The sequence below is a fragment of the Mycteria americana genome, chromosome Z (assembly GCF_035582795.1).
Source record: "Mycteria americana isolate JAX WOST 10 ecotype Jacksonville Zoo and Gardens chromosome Z, USCA_MyAme_1.0, whole genome shotgun sequence".
NCBI lineage: Eukaryota > Metazoa > Chordata > Aves > Ciconiiformes > Ciconiidae > Mycteria > Mycteria americana.
Genome location: NC_134396.1, coordinates 30210206 through 30232556, shown reverse-complemented (window position 1 = coordinate 30232556; position 22351 = coordinate 30210206). Strand labels below are relative to the sequence as shown.

Genomic DNA, 22351 nt, shown 5'->3' with positions numbered 1-22351 from the left:
GCCCTTCATCACCTTTGTGGCCTTTCACTGGAGTCATTCCAGGATGTCCAAGTGTTGCACTGATCAGCCCAGACCTGGACATAGCACCCAGACATGGTTGATCACCTTCTTCCACCTACTGGCAATGCTCTGCCTTCTTCACCCCAGGACACTGTTGGCTTGCTTTGCTGTGAGGGCACTCTGGTGGCTCATGGTCAGGGTGGTGTCCCCCAGGAACCCTAGGTCTTTTCCTGCCCATCTGCTCTCCAGCTGGTCTGCCCCCAGCCTGCACTGGTGCATGAGGTTATTCCTAGCCAGAGGCAGGACCTTTGTGTTTCCTTTTGGACCCCAGATTTTTTCCAGCTTGGCAAGTTAGTGACTCTTCCTTTACTCCTCTTTGTAGACAGTAGAAGTTTGTCTCCACAGAGGTGGGGAGAACTACCACTACTGAGTATTCTGAGGGTAGCTCTGAACACTGGAGGGATCAGAGCTTCCTTAAGCCAGCTCCTGCTATTGCTTTCTACCATTACATTCCCTCGTTTCCCACCTGATTTTGGCACAGGAGACGGCAGTTCCCCCTCCCCACAAACCCAAATCCTGTGTTCATGCTTCTTTGGGGATTCCTCAAATGCAAGCTTTTGTTACTGTCTGTTACACCCTCCCTCCTTCAGCCTCCTCTCTCAATAGGCCACATTAAAGGCAGCGTATTAGGAAGGCAGTGTAAGATTTTTAGCAGACAGCATTATGAAACAGCGGTGACAAAGCAGTCAGATAAAACAAGCAAAGGCCTGGTGATGTTGACAAGATTATAAAAGGAAAGTCCAAAAGACTGTTCCTGAGCTCCCTACCTAAAAACAGACCTGGAAAGATGAGTTTATTATGAATCTTCTCCACAAGCTACCAGTTTGTGCTATGCATATCAGTTTCTTCAGAGAGAAAGGTCTTTAGGGTCTGGTATTCTTATTTTTACTAACAAATTAATGAACTGACTGCCATACATGAGGGAGGTTGAAAGATCCTCAATGTGATGGCCTGAAGCACTTGACAGTAACTGGCAGTTTCTACTGCTTAAATTTCATCCCAGCCTCACTCCTCTCCCCCTCCCTGCCCCATTAAAAAAAAACCAACGAAACTGCATGTAAACCTGGAAGTATGTTATGAGGCAGGAGGCCCACCAGTATCTCTTGCAAGCTAGGATGCATCACTGAAAGCATCGCTCTGTGCCTCCACTACAAAGCCACTGAGAAACCAGAACTCCCGGGAAGTGTTCCGTCAAGTACACCAACCTGGTTCCCAACCACTGATTAATGATGCTTTTCCTGGTCAGCAGAGAGCAGTAGTTCTATCATCAAGAATCCAGGTCCACAACTTCCCTGCAAACAAGATCTTCATGGATTCTGCCTCCCTCAGCCTGTTTGTCAATTCTTACCTCTGCTATGCCCTGTGGCTTACTTAAGGTGCCACAGAGCCACCCTCTTTCATGAACCAAATCTCCATGAGTGAATCCCATCTCTTCCTTTCCCCCTGCCCCAACTGCTCCCCCTCTTTCCCACCATTCAGAAGTCAGTGAGGTACTATGAAACAATTCCCAAAAAAGGCAGTTGAAAGTCTCTGCTTTTGCCCAACTATAGGCTGAATTTGCATTTAAGATTAAATTCAGTCAAGTAGGTAAATTCCAATGGCAAAAAAAGCTGAACAATTGGAATTTTTACACAGGATGCATACATATTTTATTTTGGGAAATACATTAAAAATTGTTTCTTAGTCTAGGATATTTATACAGAATTCAGAATATGCAGAGTGCCCTTTTAAACTCAAGAAACATTTGTCAAATGTACAAAAACATTACAGAGAAACACTTGTTAATCAAAGCACAGTAAATGGATGCCATTTTTCAACAGTTCAAAACAGTCTCTAAACCAGTGCAAATTTTATTGCATTAAAGAAAACTTCCCAGCTCACTTAATAAATTCATAATTTATTCACACTACATCCTTCCATCCTCATTACAATACAGTTTATTTTAAGCTCCTAAAAGGAGTTCAATGTGCTTCTAAAAACAGCAAACAATCCCTTTTATTTGCACCATTGATTGATGCAGACTGAAAGAACAAATAAAAACCCCATCCATTTCTCTCCTCGTATGCATCACAATATACAGCACAGTAGAATATAGAACTAGAGTCCAATTCAACCATTCAGTTTCACGACTTAAAAGTTACAAGGGTGTATGTTTGTTTTTTAAAAAGGTCCATAATGAAGAGCTGATATACAGAAGGCACCTTAAGGTTTTTATTAGTTAAAAGAAAAAAAAACCTTTGTTGAAAATGTACAGTTATGTGAATAAGATGACCTGCTTACCATTTATGAAATAAAGTTATCTGCATTGACATAATTGTTGAATTAAGAGTTTTAAAGAGAGAAAACTACTGAGTGGATTCTTCAGTTACTTACATTTTAACAATTCGCTTTAAAAATATAATTTCTATGATCTAATTTAATATACATTTTGAAAATATCCCCTATGTTGCAGTTATTCAAGGAAAGCAGTAAACTCAATGAAAGGTATATTCTTCTAGCTGCAGCAATACAAAAAGCCATTAATTCACAGTTAAAATGGAATAAAATTACTCATTCACAAGTGCAATGTAGCTTGAGCTTAACCAATGTGAAATTCCACTAGGAACAAGACTAAGTTACTTGCAAAACAAATGAATTTAGTTTGAAATACATATACTAAATAAAATATTTTCCATTAAAATTGTATTGTCTAAAATTGAGTTACATAAAATGTGAAGACAGGATATGATTATAAGTAACATACAGATGCTTCTAGTAACATGTAAAAGCTGGTACCTATTACTGTGCCAATACTGCAGCCACATCAGTCTCCTATACCTACGGGGTTTTGAAAGTTGTTGTGTCTCGGTAATGTGCCAGAATATATTTATAATTCATAAAGGAAAACTTTGTCACTTAAGAATCCTGATTTTAAACCTTTAAGACTGCATTTGTTGTTTTAATTCTACAAAAAATAGCTATTTTGATACGCGCACACAAGCTATATGTAACTATTTCATAGCTGGGTGAAACGTGCAAGGCAGTATCTTCTCGGCATAACTGACTGCAGTTCAACATCCTTAGGGCAACAATTCAAGGAAGCTTCTCTGTGGTAATTATTATTCCAGCACAAACTTTCTAAGTTCTTGGGCTTACCTGAAATTCATTAACAGTTTGCATCCACATATGTAATCAGTTTGGTTTACACCCTCATTTTGTGCACATGTTGCAGGTTTTGAAGTTAATACTGATCTGCAACCATTTTCTTCACATTTATATGTGAGAATTCCAAAATACACACAGAAGAGCCATCTCCTCCTGAACACTGACTGTTGAGCTACTAGAAAGTATTTGGAGGCAAGAGTTTTGCAAGTGAGCAAAATGCCACTTTTTCTGCTTACACTGAGAAGAAAACAGAACCGAGATCGAAGCTTATCCACACCCCTCCTTCACAACACTTTCTCCAGCTCATTCATGCATTATGGATTCAAATAAATTTGGATTACTAGGAGTGGGGGTTCACCCAGAAGCATTTGTAGGTAACTAAGTCGTTCCTATGTAGCCCAAGAAGTTCATGCTGTTACTAACTTGCAGAGAAGAACTTACTATGCCTTTAGTGCCTAATTTTCAGAAAGACAAAAGTGTTTGCAACGCACTCACAAAAAGCTTTTGAAGACTTCTCCTGTTTATTTTTGACCAGATTTTCAACCATACAAGTATTGAGCCATGCTGAGCTATTTCATGCCATGCCCTTTTCTTATGCACGCTCACAGTTCTTTCAGCGTTCAAATTAGGGACGCCTACATCTCAGAAAGTTTGTGTAGGAAAACCTGCAGTCTCTAGCTGTTTGTGGGAGGACACCTGAAAGTCAAAGGAAGAACAGGAAGTGCCATCATACATTTGAAAGGAAAGAAAGCAACTAGGAAAAAACCACTCCGTTCTGAATTCCTTTCAAATTTTTGTGAACTTGTTTTTTCCCCAAAAAAGCATCTCCTCAGATGAAAACTTAATAAACAAATTGCTTTCAGGGATCTCCCTTTTCATTTGAACTATGGATTTCATTCAAGAACCAGCTGATTAGTTAGCTATTAAAAACTAGGCATTAAAAAACTCCAAATTAAAAAGAGTAAGCACTTACTTTTGTCATTCTATATTAAAGAATTAATTTCAATAGGCAGATTCAAGATTTCAAGTAATTACATGCAGGACTTCTACCACTCTGAAATCCAGGTACATACAACAGGAATAGAAGTTAATTTGTAGTGTACAGAAATGCCAGGAGCAAATCAAAGCAAGTTCAGTCCTGCAGCTTGTCCTTTTCCCCCTCAGGCTTTAGGGTTTTTTTTGTTTAGTGTATATACCAGGGGAAAGTCTAACATTTAGCACTAGATGCTGTGACACAATCTGCTTTGCTGTTTCTACAACACTACCGCCTGATTAATCTATATTTTCAGCAACAGATGGGAAGGTTGTTTTGAAATTAAGGTGATCTGCTTACAGACATTAGTTTTGTAATATTATTTACAATGGTTTAAAACAATTTGGATGTCACCAGTTACCTAAAACAGCACTCACCAGACAGATTTTCTTTGTAATTTAATGAGCTGGGAGAATTTAAGGATAACTAAAACTCGATTCCTTGCAAGCTGCATCACATAATCATATGGTTTGTCCATCTAACACTCAAAAATTGTCTTTGTATAGCTGTATGTTTAAGATCAGTACAGAATTACACAGGAAAATTTGCTGTTTTAATTTGTATTAAGTTGTTTTGACGAATGCTTCAGAGAGACTTTTACTTTAAAAGGATGGAAACACGCATGTCATTTGTGTAATAGAAGAAGAGAGGAAAATATGAAGAATCAAGCTCTACTCTTCCATTGTGATGTAGGTCAGATATCTGCAAGCAACCATGCATGAACCCAAAGAATAAGGAATGAAAAAAAAGAAGTCAGTGTGTGCTTTCTTGCTTTTAATTGTTGAGAAAGCAACATATTTTCATCAGGAGAGAATCTGTCCAGGCAATATCCCCATATTAACTTAGGATCAGCACTTTTAGACAAAATACAAGGGATCAGTCTATGATGCAAATGTATTTTGTCACAAATAGTGCTAATCCTTTGTTTTAGCCTCATGAAAAAACAAAAGTTGGTTTTGTCATTTCATGTAGAAGCTGTTCCAGACAGATCTTCATCCCTCATCATTTTCAAGAATGAAAATTTTTAAGAGAGAGAGTAGTATGAAGTAAATACATTCATACTCAGATGTGATTATAGTTTTAGCTATGCTCCTTTAACATGCTACAAATCTTACTCTTTTTTTCTCTAGGAATAATTCCATCAGAAAAGCTACACCATTAAATTTCAGCAAAAAAACTGGAATAAATCTTATCATATTCCTCAGGTAACAGAAACATTTAAACTGTTGACCAGTATCCAGGCTCTTCTTGCCAAGTGAGGTGAGGAAGTGTCTTACCTACTAGAAGCAATCCAAAAGATGGATTCATCTTTTCAGATCATACACTCAAGCACTTCATTTGTGCTAATATACACCTTGAAGACCACATTTATAAATACATCTTAATTGAAATATTGAATTTGGACTATCAGTGCAAAATAATTAACCCACAGGCTAGCGTGAAACCATGGGAGAGGGTGATAAAGAATTTAAGGAAAAGACACTTTTAAAGCATACATGCATATAATATAAAGCATAAATTTTTTCAGACAGTATCTGTTTGACAAACCTTTTATGTATCCTAATGCCATTTAAGCTTCCTATGTAATTTTTAGGAAGCCATCCATTTCTGAGCTCCTTAGTGTAGAAGCCTATCATTCTTTTGGATAAAATGGCAGTACGTGATTTGTCAGATAGAGAATACAGAAAAACTGAGTGTAAGTTTCTGATTTTTACAACTATAGACATACATTATAAAAAGGTGAGCCAAAGATAATTCAGAATACTGATTGGGACAAGAGTCAGTAGAAGGGTAGCAATTCTAGGTACTGTGATCCGACAAAAGCAACTGCATTGCAACTTCCAATCCAAGGACTCAAATATTTACATTCATACATACATACTGCACACCAATAGAAAGATCCCTCATTAGGTAAAGGTCATTTTAAAGAAGTAGTGAAGAATCTAAGTATTCTGTGGCAGGAAAGGTATTTCATTAAAATCCACAAATATTGGTGGCCCTTAAGAAAGTCACCAACTTACAGGCTGCTGTTTAATCATCACCTTTTTGAACAACTTGATATTGTGGGGGAAAGATTTGAGGAAGGAAAAGTATATACAGAAGAAAAAAAAAAATCACTGAAACCTACTCACCCTATTAATACAGTTTTAAAACATTTTAACGTACTTTACACTGTGTGTCACGAGATGAAAGACAAGAATGTATGTGGTAGCTCAATGAAATTGCTTTGACAAATTGCTCAGTTATCACCTTTTGGGATTCAAAGTGTATATATCACCATGCTCCTTGTTTGTTCACCTCTGCTTTTGTCCCACTGAAGTTTAGCGTGCGTCTTCCTCATTTTTATATTAAAGGTGCTCCAAAGCACTTCCTACAACACTCAACCCTGCTGCTCGGTGGAGCATCTATTTTCTGCATCTTTTCAAGAACATCCTTTGGTAGATTTTTATGTGCAATTCTGTATTCATTATCAAAGACCTCTGAAATAGAAAAAGCATAGTTGAAGTTATTTAAGAAATCCTGTACACTGCACATGACTGTTCCTACAAAATACTCTTGGTGATTTTTATATAATAGCAAAATAATTATCTTAACTAGCCACTGATTTTTTTTTCAAAACACATCCTCTCAGAGAACCTGAAAAGCATCTTGACGCTGGAGCATTACAATGCATCACAGTGGATGCCCATTACTTCTATCACAGTTCAGTTTGCCTGTTCCCAGGGTATTTCCCCCTGTCACATCCCATAAAGGAGTTCCTTTGCTTGCACAGTACTAAATAGGTCAGGGTAGAGGAGATGAGGAAGGGGTGGGCAATCAGGTGGCTAGATGACATAGGTCTAATATGTGGGTCAGAGAAATATGGACAGACTGGGAACAAGTTTTCAGACATGAGGAATTAAAGCTTCAAGCTAATAAACTTTGTTCAAAATAACTGATTACTGGTTTCAAAGAAAGTAAAAATTAATGGCCCCATCTGAATTACATTTTCATAAAAGCAACACCTACTTGAAAAGTGACAACACAGTACTTTTCACTAACACACAGTATTTGAGAAGTTACTTAGAAACTCATGGATGAAAAGTCGATTTTATACACTAGTTTTCATATAAAGTATTCATATATTTCATACACAGGCACTATGTATTTCACAGTATTTTCTACTTACCAATGTCAATGTTCTCTCTTCCAAGAGACACCAGAGACAGGAAAAGAATTTCTCTGTAAAAACTCCTAGGAAATATTTTGAAGGGCAAGTCAATGAAAGCACCAACTATCCTAAGTCTAGCAAGTCAATGTTGAAGATGCTAATGTTCCATTATGTAGTTTCTGCAACTGTTCTGTTAATCTTGCTTCTGAAGAAAGTGACCAATCTACATGATTACTAGCTTAAGGTTTTCTCATGCCTGAATATTTTTCCTTAATGCATGAAGTTATATTATCTCCAAATCCCAGCAGTTACATTGTCTATGAAAAATCCTTCTGCCAAACGTGCCATAAAAACTCCAGAAAAACAAGAAATAGAAAATTAAGCATCAGTTATTTATTAACTCATTCCTGCCTGAGGGTAAAGTACAGGGAGCAGGCTTATTTCAGATCACCCATACTTTGTTTTTTGTTTCAGAATGTCACGATCTATGTCAGAACTGGGTATTACTAAACAATTAAGTATTAATTCTTTTCCTTGTGGAACTCATAAAGATTCTTCTCTAGGCAGATTAGTTCTTGTTTCTGTTTACTAACTACAAACCACAGAAGCAAAGATGACTTAGCATGACAGACTTCAAACACATCTTGTATCTGCTGTAATTTACTTCAGAGGCTGTACTTTTGTACGAAGCCCTCTTTGAATTGTAGTGCAGATGGCAAAATGTGTTATTTACATGTGTCCCTTTGTTTGTGGATCATGCTGTATCCACTTTTCTTAGCCAGTACTCTAGGCTGGTGGAATTTCAATAGGTATAACTAGGTAGTTTGGAGAATATTCCAGACACTGCAACAGGATGCTGCACACTTGTATTTATCAATTTGCTAGATCTGGAGTAACAGCAAAATCTGCATAGTCAATGTCTGTGTTTTTCTTATTCATTTGTAAAATGTCCATTTTGATTAAACAATTACATTTATCCATTTGATTTGGATGAATCATGCATCTGGCTACAGAATGCATCTGTTTGTAAACATGGGCATAAACAAATATACACAGTGTTTGGTGGACACAAATGAAACTGAATATTCCTGAGACGTCCTTATGGAATTATCATTATGAAGTTTATACAGTCTGATCTTGTTTAAGTTTGAGTGGGGAGGAAGTAAGAAGAGATTACCCCTTTACCTCTGTCGTTTCACATCTGGCTTAACTTTCTGTAGAAGGAGGTTGATTGGTTTAACTACGTTATTGCATTGAATACTTAGTTTGATGTTCTCCAACAAAGTGTTTATTGCCTGCTGATCTTCTGCCACTGTGGAGGGTCTCTTTTCAGAAGAATCTGGGAAACGCAACAGTATAGATTATTAAAACAGTAAAGATTTTTTTTTTTTTTCACTTTAATAAGCAGAAGGTATTTCAGAAAGTGAGATATATACAGAACCTGTATTCAATCTACAAAAATTTGTTACAACGGAAAGGCTTTGTCTGCTTATAAGTCTTTATTCCACCATGAAAGTGACAGGATGCATCAAGTGTGCAAGAGCTCCCACATGACAGAGAAATACAAGAGACTGAAGAGTATCCAGCATCAGATGTTGCCTGTGATTGTCTGTTAGCTCAGATTTATTGCTGTACTTAAGTTTCAAAATTAAGTTCACTCCAAGAAGGTTATTTTTACACAAAGGAAAAGAAATAAAACAAAAGAAAACACTGACAAGTTTCTTACCAAAGAAACTTTTCTTATCAAAGCCCTTCTTAAAAGCCACCTACAATTCATTGATAACTTTGGGCTACATACTGAAAGCGATAATGCACAGTTGCATCAAACAGAAAAGAAAATTATGAAGACATTTACCATCATGGTTTACATTGCCACTTCCAGAATAACACTGAACTATTATTTTTTGGAAAACAGTGACTTGTGAGGGACTAGTAACTCCATTTACTGGCAAAAAAGTAAGGCTACAGATTAGGCAGCAAGCACGTGGCATGTAAATGAAATGTAGACCAAGGCTAGTAATCATGATTAGACCAACCTAAAGTTTTCATAAAACTGACATATATGATGGTTTACAAATGTAATTTCCTGTTTTCCAAATACTTTCTGACACTGCTGTAGAGCCTATCTACAATACTACTATTTTTCTTCCACATTTGAAACGGGCCTTTTGCTCCTTTATTTACATAAATATATGTATTTATGCATCTTCATTCATGTCTGAATGCTTTGGGGACACTTTTCAAGTATTATGCTCAAATCAATACACTTTTGTAGAAGCTGAGGAAAACACCACATCTTGTTCTGTGCTCTTGACTGTAATTTTCTGATCAGTCTGTTATATTTTTAGGACACTTTTCAACAAACCCTTTTTTCTTCCTTAGAACCAGAATTAGCATGCTACATAGTTTTTAGAATAGTATTTAAAAGTTAAAACACAGACTGAGAAGTTTATGTCAACAAGGGGTTTTTTGCTGATCAGAAGTAATGAAATCCCAAAGTTCTCATAACCACTCTGCCTGTTTTTTCTTCCTTCCAAATCAAATTATGGTAGACAACTTGGATCTTGCTTTTTGACAGTCAAGTAGGCTGCCAAATGTACATATGAATGGGACTTGTGACCTTTCATTCATTTATAAAAACACAAGATACTTTTTGGTAATACCGTCTTCTTTTTCATGCCTGCATAGATATAACCAGATAATGCAGTGAAACATTCAAATCAGGTGAAGCTTATTTAGCACCACATCTAGAGCAAATCCTCCCACCCTATTTATAAGTGTATGATGTATAAAGCACAGATAACATATCTTTTCACACAGATCAGTAAGATCTTTTCACAAATAATTTGAAACCGAGACTCTGTTGAGTACCTAAGGGACTGCAGATGCTTCACACACTAAAAAAAGCTTTCCAACTTGATGGGCTGTGTACACTTCAGACATTACAAAACAACTGTTTCTTTCCATAGCCTCTGCTCCCTCTGCTTTCCCGTAACATTTGTTTTACTTACTGAGATTTCTCCAAGCTATATACAGGGGCTCCCCCGGCTCTTGGTGAAGGTTGATATTGTCCCACAGAAGATGGATGTATACTAGCTTGCTATCTTGAGCAAGAGATGTCAAAGGAAGCTAAAAAACATGAGGAAAGGGCAAAAGTTTTAAAAACATCAGTACAGTCTTATCATTTAAAAAACTGCTCTTTTACTCATTTTGCAAACAAAAAAATCTTTACTTTATTTATCTTGAATCCAACAAACAGGAACAATTGACGTTTTCTAGAGGAAACTGCACTCAACCAGAGCAAAGTCACAAGTACTGCAACATTTAATTGCCTTTTCTAGTTTAGCCTAATGTATGAAGGCCATTCAGTTTCCTATAGATATCTGAAGAAAATAATTATGAGGATTGTATCTGAAAATATTTTTTGAGCACCAACACATTACTTGATTTGTACTACTTATCATGCCATACCTTAGTATCTGACCTGATTAAGATTTGGTATGCATGTCTATGTGTTGGTCTTCCCAACAAACAGAAAGAATCTGTATTTGCATACAAATATGAACCATTTATTTCCATTAAAAATATATGGCACTCAAAACAATAGTTCCATAATTATTTTATAAAATTAAGTGCCTCTGGAATCACTAATACAGAAAGAATTAGTGGGCAAGAAAAATTTAGCACTAGTGTGTCAATTGAAAGTAGTGATTACAAGATATTATGTCTTATCTTGTGGTTTTCCCTGCTAATGCATCGTATTTTTCCAGTATGCTTTAGATTTCTTTAGTATTGGTTTTCAACTACATTTCTTGGAAAATTGTTGTTGGTCCTACGTGGGTTGTTTTTTTTTTAAATTGAGGGATAGAATTTTAAAATTAAAGTGCATACAAGTAGATAGGAAAATACTACTTTTTCGTGTGCATCATATACGAATACCTATTGAATTTGGTACTTACATACACTAATCATATAGGTTTCAGACAAGCATCTGCTCCTTAAAATGGGAAAAGCAAAATACTTAAAAGATAGGGTCCACTCTACATTCTTTTGTTCTATTCATATAGTAATGAAACTCAGTGGCATTTGAATAGCAGAAACTATCAGTGGAAAAGAACAAAAAGTATTGACCAATAACTTAAAAGGTTTATATAGTGAAGTATGTAACCCACACTATGTGGATTACGATGTATTGCAATTTGTGAGTTCTCCACAGACACATCTTTTTTCCTTCTGTATATCAGCCTTCTCTTTAATGAATCTTACTCTCTGGCTTTTTAAAAGAGAACAGCTTGACTAGAATTTGAATGTTGTTTTCATTCATCTTCCTTCAAGATTCCTTGCAGAAAACAAACCTATCTACTTGTAATTATAAAAAACCAGGAACCTAGATCCAAGCTACTCGGAAATTACTTACCCTTTTTTTTGAACCAAACTCTCAAATTTGGGTTACTCTCATATCTGCAGTTCTAATATGAAGAAGCCACTTACCTGCACTCCATCATTACAGTGTTCAGATGTTAGAATGAGACCAGGTAAGTTGCTAGGTAGATCCAACCGTTGGAAATACCAAACTAGGTTCCAGAAAATTATGGGGTGTTGATTGATGAATTTGGATCTATGAATTACTTGCTCTCCCTCATTTTCCAACAGTGATTCAAGCTCCTTACGCAGTACCAAAGGGCTCAAGTAGGGTACAGATACAGGGAGAGGGTTAGGTCTTTTTATTAAAGGATCCTAAAAAAAAAAAACAACACACAAAAGAAAAATTGTGTTTTTTACAAAATCAAAGATTTTTCTTCTAGAAATACTCTTCAGGATTACTTGCCCTGAAAATCCCCCATTGCACAGTCTCTTTTGATATCTGGAAGAAGCCTCTGGAAGTACTGAACACACAATAACTTTAATAGCATCAGCAGTTTTGACTGTTGAGGTGTTTCTTAACTTTAAAGAATAATCACCTAAGCTCATTCTATTATCTGAAAAAGAGAGAATGCTAATTTGTTATAACTTGTTCCTGATTGTGCAGTTTCAAGCTATCTAAGCCACTACTAAGCCAGTGGTGATGGAGACTGGAGAAAAATGTCAGTGATGACATCAGCTGTGGAACTGAATCATGAGTTCACATGTTAAGACAGTTTCTTGACAACAAAAAGCACCAGGAGAGAGGAGAAACACTTTGTTTCACATGCAAGAATAATGAAATAGTCTCAATACTCCCTCTTCTCCCATCCACTCAGGTAAGTCTAACAGAATATAGAGGAGGAGTGTAAGTAAATGCCTGGAAAAGGAACAAACTTTCACTCTTGTAACAGTGTGTTGTTTGCACTATTGTGTTTAGTCTGCTGTAGAACTTGGGTTATTTTTAAAACAAACTTCCAGTTTTAGAAAGACAAAGACTAGCTTCATTCTGCTAGAGAGAACATTTCAAATCAAGCAGCACTGTTTGTACAATGTACTGAAAAAGCAATTTTAGATTAACTGAACCAAGATTTTTTTTGTCAGAAGGACATGAAAATAGGGTTGACCATTCCCTAAATGGACAAGAATGCTAGTAGAACATTATTCACTGTAAGCTCATTGCATTCAATATTTTGCTGTCAACTGAATGTGCAGCTTCTAGACTTACCACAACTTCTTGCAAACTATTTGGAAGGCTAACTGTTGAAATGCCATGAGATGGTCTCTGGGAAAGATCAATGTTTTGCAATGGACCTCCAACACTGTGGCTCCGCGTCAAGGACACTCCCCTTTTTGGTGGATTATTGGCAGATGTCTTCATGGTTCTGGGATCTTTACTCTGTTCTTCTGCCACACCACTGTTTGGATTTGAGAAGAGAATATGCTAATATGAAACTATTCAGCATTCCTATGGCAACAGGAAGGAAGCAGAGAAAGGCTGCCAAGTAAGTATCCCAAACCAAGTGTGTCTATTAATAAAGAATCATATCTGCCCAGTTAGCTCCACAGTTTAGAGAAAACAAAACAAAATGCCTCTCAGAACAGTATAACCTTCCCTCTAGAAAAGCAGCTAGGTATAACCTAAGACACGAATCTGAAAGCACTGCAGTTCTGTATGGGTACCATTGCTCTGGTACAGCTTTACCTTGCTTAGAAAAACAGCAATGTACAGTTTTGTCAACACACAAAGATTATCTTGTTCTGACTATGCTCATTTTTACTTCCTCTTCCCTTTACGTTTACTTTCTCTAAGTGTCATAAGCAGAGCAAAAATATTATAGAAAATTATTTATAAGTTGCATGCCAAAATAACTGAAAAAATAAAATTGTAAGTGTCAAACTCATCCAACAAGACAATTTAAGCAAACTCCTATTACACGCTTGTCAAATTTAACCCATACAATCAAGCCGCTTGCAGATCTAGGAATATTCATTTTGTGCCCCTTATAACTGAAACAATGGATAAAACCAATTCAACTGTAATACAGAAAAAAAAACATCAAGTGAAACAGAAAGTGTCTGCTTCCGAATAATCTGCAAAGAGAGGGAAGAGATTAATTTAGAGGTGACCTTCACTCCTAAATTTGACTTCAGTTAAAAATATATGACATCAAAGTTAAGAGATTAACATAAGCAATACCACCTTTCATTTTTAGAGTATTACGACTAACTACTATCACATCAATTTAAATTTTAATAGTCTGACACAGGCATTAGCTCATTAGCTCACAGGCACTGATACTCAAAAATTCCAAACTGAATAATGATTAAAAACCCCCCTGTATTACAACAAAATGCTGGATTTGACAAATCCCAGCAAAAAGGTCACAATTCATAGCAGCACTATTTCAGTTCTTCCCCCTTCCAACATGACACCTTCTCCTTAATGCTTCTTTCCTCAAACTGTTTCAAAAGCAGTATTGTTTTTCTGAGTTTCAGTTGTCACAGAATGCATGCTCAGTACAAGTGTTGAGTGCTCTGAGAGCTTTCTCTCAAAAAAAGAGTGCTCCAGCAAATGGACTTACTTTTCCCCATAATGCAGTATCCTTCTTGTTAAATTCTAAACACAAGGAAAGGAAAAGTAATGCTTAAATTTCTGTGTGTCTTTAAAAGGTGAGTGTGTTCTAGCAATACTGAGTAGAAGTTTTACCTATTACTCAATAGCAGATGAACCTGAAGATTTATTTCTATAGCTGTATCTCTAAAACCCACTCATTTAGTGGAACCAGCTTACTTCAAATTGATAAAAGCATGCTTAAAACATGCAAAAAGAATGAGAGGAAATAGACTATCGTCAAAGTACCATTGTACTTCTCCACCGTATTTGGTACATATGCCAACCTTCACTTTAGAAGTAGAGGAGAAATACTGGAAGTGTTGATACATTTCTGAAAGATCTAACAACGCTGTTTTACCTACCTCTGCTCAGCTGCAGAGCTAGTTTCTTCAGCTATGACATGGCTGGACTGTGCGTGATCTGAAAAACTGATCAAGTCAGCAACAGCTGGACTGGCCAACAGTTTCTGCTCCAGGGGTTCCGTGGTTAATGGAAGGGTACCACTCTGCAAACTATCTCCTGAGGTACTTTGCTTCAGGAAAAAGCTAAGTTACAACATGAATGGGAGGGGAGAGAAATACAAAGGTTAAGATGTAAGCATAAAGTCATTTAAAAAGTTATTCTTTGCTACATTTACTTTCAAAAAGTAGCAAAAATAAGGAAACACAACATTAAAATGCTTGACAATAGGACACAAACTTCATCCTACTCTCTCCACTGTAACTTATATAGGCAGAGTAAATGAACACATGCAGGGATTTGATCTGCAAAATAAGAAATCCTACACTGGATATAAGACATTACAAGTGACCTTAGTTTGTCATGGTTCCCAATCAGCAACAATATATCAATAGCTGACACATCACCAAAAGTGGTTGGTTACAGTAAATGTGATGTTACAGACTAGAAGACCATACACCATTATAGGCACAAGGTAACAGGAACGTGTCTTGCTTTGCTAAGGTTTTTTAAGTACACACTCTACAGATGTTCAGTTTCAGCATTAGACAACACTAATGGAAGCTCTGTTTCACTGCAATAACCACTACAGTGAGAATCCATTTTAAATTACCTTCAAATAAGTTCCAGCCTTCACAGTGCAATTAAGAGGTAAAAATAGTAAGTGGAGAAGCTTAAACTGGAGAACTACTGGAGAACAATAAGCTGGAGCATCTGTAACTAAAAGCTGTTAGTAAATTTAATTTGGGAGAAATTCTTTGCTGACAGATTTAAAAAGTGCTTCATATGCTTTTAAAAAGTTCATGATCCCTTAGCTTTGTTTTAAAAGCTAAACGAAACAAAAAACAGACTTATGCTTTCTGTACAGTTATGCTTACAGAAAAAATATGGAAAGAAAAAGTGGTAAAAAGGCAACCAGTTATTTGCTTTTTGGCTGTTTTACAATGAAATTCAATAGTTTACATGACTTATAATTTCCTTCAGTACAACCATAACCGTCGAACAGGCAGTGACATTTTTGTGAACACCTAGACAAAAATACTGGGAGATACAACTAAGATCCTTTTGTGAAAAAATATAACTATGTACAAGTGCAAAGGCAGAAAGAGAGTATCTATAAAACACACTAACCTTGCAGAACCACGTAGGTCTTTAAATTCAACATTAAGTAAAGGTAGGAAGGTACTTTTACAGAAAGGACAGGTAGTGTTCAAGTTTGAATCATCTGCTGTCCATCCAGCCATAATTTCTTCATCATAAACCAAAGCACCACAAGCTCTACACTGAGAGCAACTTGACATCAATACCTAGAACAGCAAAGAATTAATATTATCAGTCTTGTTTCAGGGTTCTTTAATAATTGGCTTTACAGGCTTAGTATCCACAGGAATCAGAATGCCAGATGGAAGGCATGAGTTCATCACTACTTACTCACCACACTCAAGAGTTATCTTGTCCACATAACTTTTACCTATGAAATGCAAATGCTAATAATTTATTTTTGTTAGGTATTTTGAGACCTGGAAGAAGCACTACCCTGAAATGCTACTAATTTAACATTTGAAATTGCTCACTCCTATGAAGCCTTCAGCATATATGAATCGTTTTGAATTGTATAAGTAAATGCATGTCTACTTCCCCAAAAAAGAAAAAAAAAGCCACAAAAACAAAACAAAACCCAGAACAACCAAACACAAAAGAAACCTTTATAGTGGTGTGGTGGGTTGACCCTGGCTGGATGCCAGATGCTCATCACCAAGCCACTCTATCACTCCCCCCTCCTCAGCTGGACAGGGGGAGAAAAATACGACAAAAGGCTCGTGGGTCAAGATAAAGACAGGGTTCACTCAGCAATTACCATCACGGGCAAAACAGACTTGACTAGGGGAAATTAATTTAATTTATTACCATTCAAAAGTCAGAGTAGGGTAATGAGAAATACAAAACAAATCTTAAAACACCTTCCCCCTACCCCTCCCTTCTTCCCAGGCTCAACTTCACTCCTGACTTCTCTACCTCCTCTCCCCGAGCAGTGCAGGGGGACAGGGAATGGGGGTTGGGGTCAGTTCATCACACATTGTGAGCCATTGGCTTTCTTGGCCACCTGGGCACACTGCTGGCTCATATTCAGCCGGCTGTCAACCAACACCCCCAGGTCCTTTTCTGCCAGGCAGCTTTCCAGCCACTCTTCCCCAAGCCTGTAGCGTTGCATGGGGTTGTTGTGACCCAAGTGCAGGACCCGGCACTTGGCCTTGTTGAACCTCATACAATTGACCTCGGCCCATCGATCCAGCCTGTCCAGGTCCCTCTGTAGAGCCTTCCTACCCTCAAGCAGATCAACACTCCCACACAACTTGGTGTCATCTGCAAAATGACTGAGGATGCACTCGATCCCTTCATCCAGATCATTGATAAAGATATTAACCAGAACTGGCCCCAACACAGAGCCCTGGGGAACACCGCTTGTGACCAACTGCCAACTGGAGTAACCTCCATTCACCACCACTCTTTGGGCCCGGCCATCCAGCCAGTTCTTTACCCAGCAAAGAGTACACCCGTCCAAGCCATGAGCAGCCAGTTTCTCCAGGAGAATGCTGTGGGAAACGGTGTCAAAGGCTTTACTGAAGTCTAGATAGACAACATCCACAGCCTTTCCCTCATCCATTAGGCAGGTCACCTTGTCATAGAAGGAGATCAGGTTGATCAAGCAGGACCTGCGTTTCCTAAACCCATGCTGGCTGGGCTTGATCCCTTGGTTATCCTCTACATGCCGTGTGATGGCACTCAGGATGATCAGCTTTCCCGGTACCGAGGTCAGGCTGACAGGCCTGTAGTTCCCCAGGTCCTCCTTCCGTCCCTTCTTGTAGATGGGTGTCACATTTGCTAATCTCCAGTCAACTGGGACCTCCCCAGTTAGCCAGGACTACTGGTAAATGATGGAAAGGGGCTTGGTAAGCACTTCTGCCAATTCCTTCAGTACTCTCGGGTGGATCTCATCAGGCCCCATAGACTTGTGAGTGTCTAAGTGGTGTAGCAGGTCACTAACCATTTCCCCCTGGATTATGGGGGCTCCATTCTGGACCCCGTCCCAAATGCACCCGTTTCCACGGGGTACAGTCCTTCAGGAACAGACTGCTCCAGTGTGGGTCCCACCCGAGGATCACAAGTCCTGCCACAAAACCTGCTCCAGCATGGGCTCCTCTCCACAGGGTCACAGCTTCCTTTAGGAGCATCCACCTGCTCCGGTGTGGGGTCCTCCACAGCCTGCAGGTGGATATCTGCTCTACTGTGGACCTCTGTGGGCTGCAAGGGGACAATCTTCTTCACCATGGTCTTCACCAGGGGCTGCAGGGGAATCTCTGCCCTGGTACCTGGAGCACCTCCTCCCCTCCTTTTTCACTGACCTTGGTGTCTGCAGGGCTGTTTCTCTCACATATTCTCACTCCTCTCTCCCAGCTGCTGTTGCACAGCAGTTCCTTCCCTCTTCTTAAGGATGTTATCACAGATGGTATTACTACCATCGCTGAATGGCTCAGCTTTGGCCAGCAGTGGGTCCGTCTTGGAGCCAGCTGGCATTGGCTCCATCTGACATGGGGGAAGCTTCTGGCATCTTCTCACAGAAGGCACCCCTGTAGCCTCCCCACTACCAAAACCTTGCCACGTAAACCCAATACAAGTGGAAAAAAACAGAAAGTTGGTTTTTACCTAATAGAAGGCTCATCACTAAACTACATTGAGAACTGTAGAAACAATGGTAAAAAAAAATCCTGTACTAGCTGAAGAATGGTCTATAATCCTTATTTTTTAGGTTTCCTTTTACTTCATTGTTTCACTGTCACAGGAAACAAAACAAAAAAACCACCACCAAACACAGCATATGATGTATTTTAGACCAGCACAGCATATAATATATTTTAGATCTAATATATTTTAAATATTTGCCCAAAGGCAACATTTTTCTTTTACTATGCTATGCCCCTTATACAATGCAGTGCAGAAGTTTGACAAGCCTAGATCTCCAGAAGATCAAACATAAAAGAAAATTACATGAGACCTAGCAAAACAACACTACAGCTGAAAGAAAAGTGACCAAGGCAAACGCAGTGATCATTGCCTACGTATCTGAAGTCTGAAAGCATCTACAAGCAATAACTGACACAGAGAAGCATACTAAATCATTATTGTGCTGGGTTTGGCTAGGATAGAGTTAATTTTCTTCATAGCAGTCTTTATGGTGATGTGTTTTAGACTGGTGACCAACTCCGTGTTGATAACACATCAATGTTTTAGCTATTGCTCCACAGTGCCTTACACATGATCATGGCCTTTTCTTTCTCATTCTGTCCCCAACCCAGCGAGGAGGCTGGGGGTGGACAAGAGGCTGGGAGGGGACACAGCCAGGGCAGCTGACCTCAGCTGACTAAAGAGAGACTATATAACGTCACGCTCAGCGATAAAACTGGTTGTGTGGGGGGAAGTTTTTCCAAGGTAGCTGTTGCTTGGGGTGTCATGGTGCTGACTGATTGCCTTTGCACCATTTGTTTTTTGTTGTCCCCCCTCCTGTGTTTTTTTTTCCCTCCAATTCAGTTATTAAATTGTATTTATCTCGACCTTCAAGCTTTTTTTCTCGCTTCTGCCATTCCAATGCTCTCCCTGATTCAAACGAGGTGGGTGTAAGCCAGTGCCTGGGTGAGGGCTTAGCTGCTGGCTGTGGTCAACCCACCACAATTATTCAGTAACAACACATAATTTTCATGGGGGGGGGGGGGGGGGGGGATCTTGTTTCCTCTCTAATTTCTGTCTGTCTTCAAGTTTTGACCCTTCCCTCAGTTGTCTCTTTTCTCTCTATATGAGATACACATAAAAGAAATGTAACACATTTTTCTTTTTTAAAGCTACTGTTACACCCTGGGCTAAAAGTGTCAAGCATCTTTGCAGTAGAGACATGGGAAAAAATTGTTTTGAAAAATCCAACCACAATCCAACTAAACAGGTAATTAATGCATATAGTAATACTGAATAATTATATCTTTCATCTATGAGTTTATTAATCTTACCTCCATTGCATAGTTCTGGAAAATGCTGGATAAACTAGTATTATGTGAAGAGCTGTGCTCTGACTTCTCAGAATCCAGAACTTTCATACTTCTTGGGAATGAAACTTCACCTGTACAGAAGGAGTTATTTGGGTCTTGTATTCAAGGAAAGAGAAATTAATCCAATCCCAAAGAAAACAATTTCTGTTCAACCAAGACAGAAAATTGTACCAGAAGATCTTCAAAGATATGTGTAGTTCTAACTTCACTGATATTATAATTACAATACAGATAAATACAATTTTTGTGATTAACATTTCAAAGTTATTTTTGTCTAACACAATATATCACAGACTGGTAAAAGAAAAAAAAAGCATCAGTGAATAAAATCTGAAAATACAAAGAAAGAATAAAGAATGGCAAAGAACAGTAAGATTGCTCAATATATATACTCTAAAAAGTTGTTCAAGATTTCTTGAATGATACAGCCATATATAAAGAGCAAACAGAAGGATAGTACCAGGTGAGACACACAATACAAAATATGCCACTACTGTGCTTAAGCTTTCCCTGGCTAACATTGCAGTAAAACAAATAATCTTTCTTTGGTAAGGCTGGGCTTTAGGGTTATAAGCTTTGCCCAGGAAAAGAGGAAAAGGGGTTGGAATATATTTACCAGAAGGAAATGGTTGGAATCAGTTTTATGAAACAAAACTACCAGCATTACTTCCTCTGACAAGCCCAGTCAAACTTTCCTATTCAAAAAATCACTACCAGAGTCCCCTCATCGTAAAGAAGGCTCCTCTGCTTCTTCCACTAAAGTTTACGTTTGTGAACAAATTTTACAAATCCTGTTGATGGCTGCCATTTTCTATAGTTAGTTCTTATAACCCTCCTAACTAACTGGAACTAGAAGATTTTGCTAGACTGGGCCAGCTTATGTCCAGTCCACAAGATAGTTGTTCTTCTCTTGATGCAGATGGCTTTACGATATTTGCATCGTTAAAGTACTGCAAAGAGAGCTAAACCAAACCCCCAGCTGGTTTAGCAATACATCTCTTTCTCAAAATAACAATCAAATCTAATTGAATAAAATCTGAACTGAAAATTATTAGATTTACTTCATCCAGTTTCAGAACTGGGGGGGGCAGGGACAGACAATTTAGCAATAAGCATATATTCATCAATTATTTACCTTCACAACTTCAAATCAACTATGCATCCAATATCTCCTATTCCACAGTAAACCTGATGCATTTTTTGTGTGTGTTGCTTTGGGGTTTTTTGTGGGCTTTGTTTTGTTTATTTGTTTGCTTTCGGTTAGTGGGTTTGTAACACACGCCCCCCCCCCCAATATCTCCCTCTGTTAGTTATGCAGCTATTTGCAGTTCTTGAACACTGCTCTGCTTTTCTGTACTAATATTTCAAGAACTTTCAGTGTATTATGACTTTACATGAATGAGCAGGTGTTCCTGGCTATAACTAGTTAGGAATCTTCCTATCACTTACACAGAGGAAGTATTTTTACAGTTAAATCCCTGTATTTTGTATCGACTTTTTATACATTCAACAAGAGAGAAGCATTAGCTATTTGCTACTGCAAGTGAAGAGTATAGAATGGAAGTACAAATTTGCTTGTACTTATCTTAAGGGCTTGAAATAATTTCAGATTACCACAGCTTCCACTCTTATGAATTATTTCACCCATAATAGTTTTCCCTGTTTGTTATATTAAAAACAAGTTATGAGGGGGAAACAAAGAAAAAAATCTCACCTGCGCTGTAATGCTGTCTTCCTGCATCACCACTGCTACTGCTACTGCCAAGACTAGTAGTGCTTTGTGCAAGCTCATTCGTAATCAGCCCTGGGATTCCAGTTTTCGATGACAGACTATCTCCTAAAATATTATCTTCAAAACCAGCAGGGAAGTTAAAGTCTGGTCGATTGTTTTCTTCCTTTAATAGAAGAAGAATAATATTAGCATTTTTGCCTATTTCCAGATCCATTATCTGACTTCCATCTTTATCCTAATAAATAAATAATTAAAGTCTCAGATTAAGACGAAACCCTGACATAAAAAATTTATGAGATGTAAGATAAATCTATGCAACCTCAAAAAGAGCAGATATTGGACAAACCAGAAGGATACTGGAAAAGTGAAAGGCCTTAGCAGTGAAAATACCTAGCTGAGGATCAAACTGAGTAACAAAGCGACAGGGATACAAACTTCGTCATTACAGAACAGAAAAAATTATGCAGAAATTGTGATTTGGCAGACATTACACAAATGAAGGAATTATCAGAAAAAAGGTCCGAGTTAAAGTCATATTTTCAGAATTGGCAACTGGAATGAAACATACCAGTTGAAATGATGCAGCAATAACACAGTCACTAAGACACAGGATACGACAAAGTATAATAATTAGGATATTAAAAAAGGGAAGTTGCAG

General features: G+C 37.9%; 1 protein-coding gene across 5 annotated transcripts in view; it reads right to left on the bottom strand.

Moving 5' to 3' along the window:
- Positions 1–2113: 2113 nt before the first annotated feature.
- The window catches only part of DENND4C (DENN domain containing 4C), a 77591-nt gene continuing 57353 nt past the window's right edge, over positions 2114–22351 (bottom strand). For all 5 annotated transcript variants that reach the window (XM_075488206.1, XM_075488210.1, XM_075488207.1 and 2 more), the window contains 10 exons: positions 21676–21852; positions 19923–20032; positions 15997–16172; positions 14769–14951; positions 13018–13207; positions 11880–12125; positions 10400–10517; positions 8574–8727; positions 7407–7471; positions 2114–6717 (listed from right to left, as the gene is read on the bottom strand). In XM_075488206.1, the coding sequence (XP_075344321.1) occupies positions 6581–6717; positions 7407–7471; positions 8574–8727; positions 10400–10517; positions 11880–12125; positions 13018–13207; positions 14769–14951; positions 15997–16172; positions 19923–20032; positions 21676–21852 (1556 nt within the window). In that variant the 3' untranslated portion in view covers positions 2114–6580. The remainder of the gene's footprint in view (positions 6718–7406; positions 7472–8573; positions 8728–10399; positions 10518–11879; positions 12126–13017; positions 13208–14768; positions 14952–15996; positions 16173–19922; positions 20033–21675; positions 21853–22351) is intronic.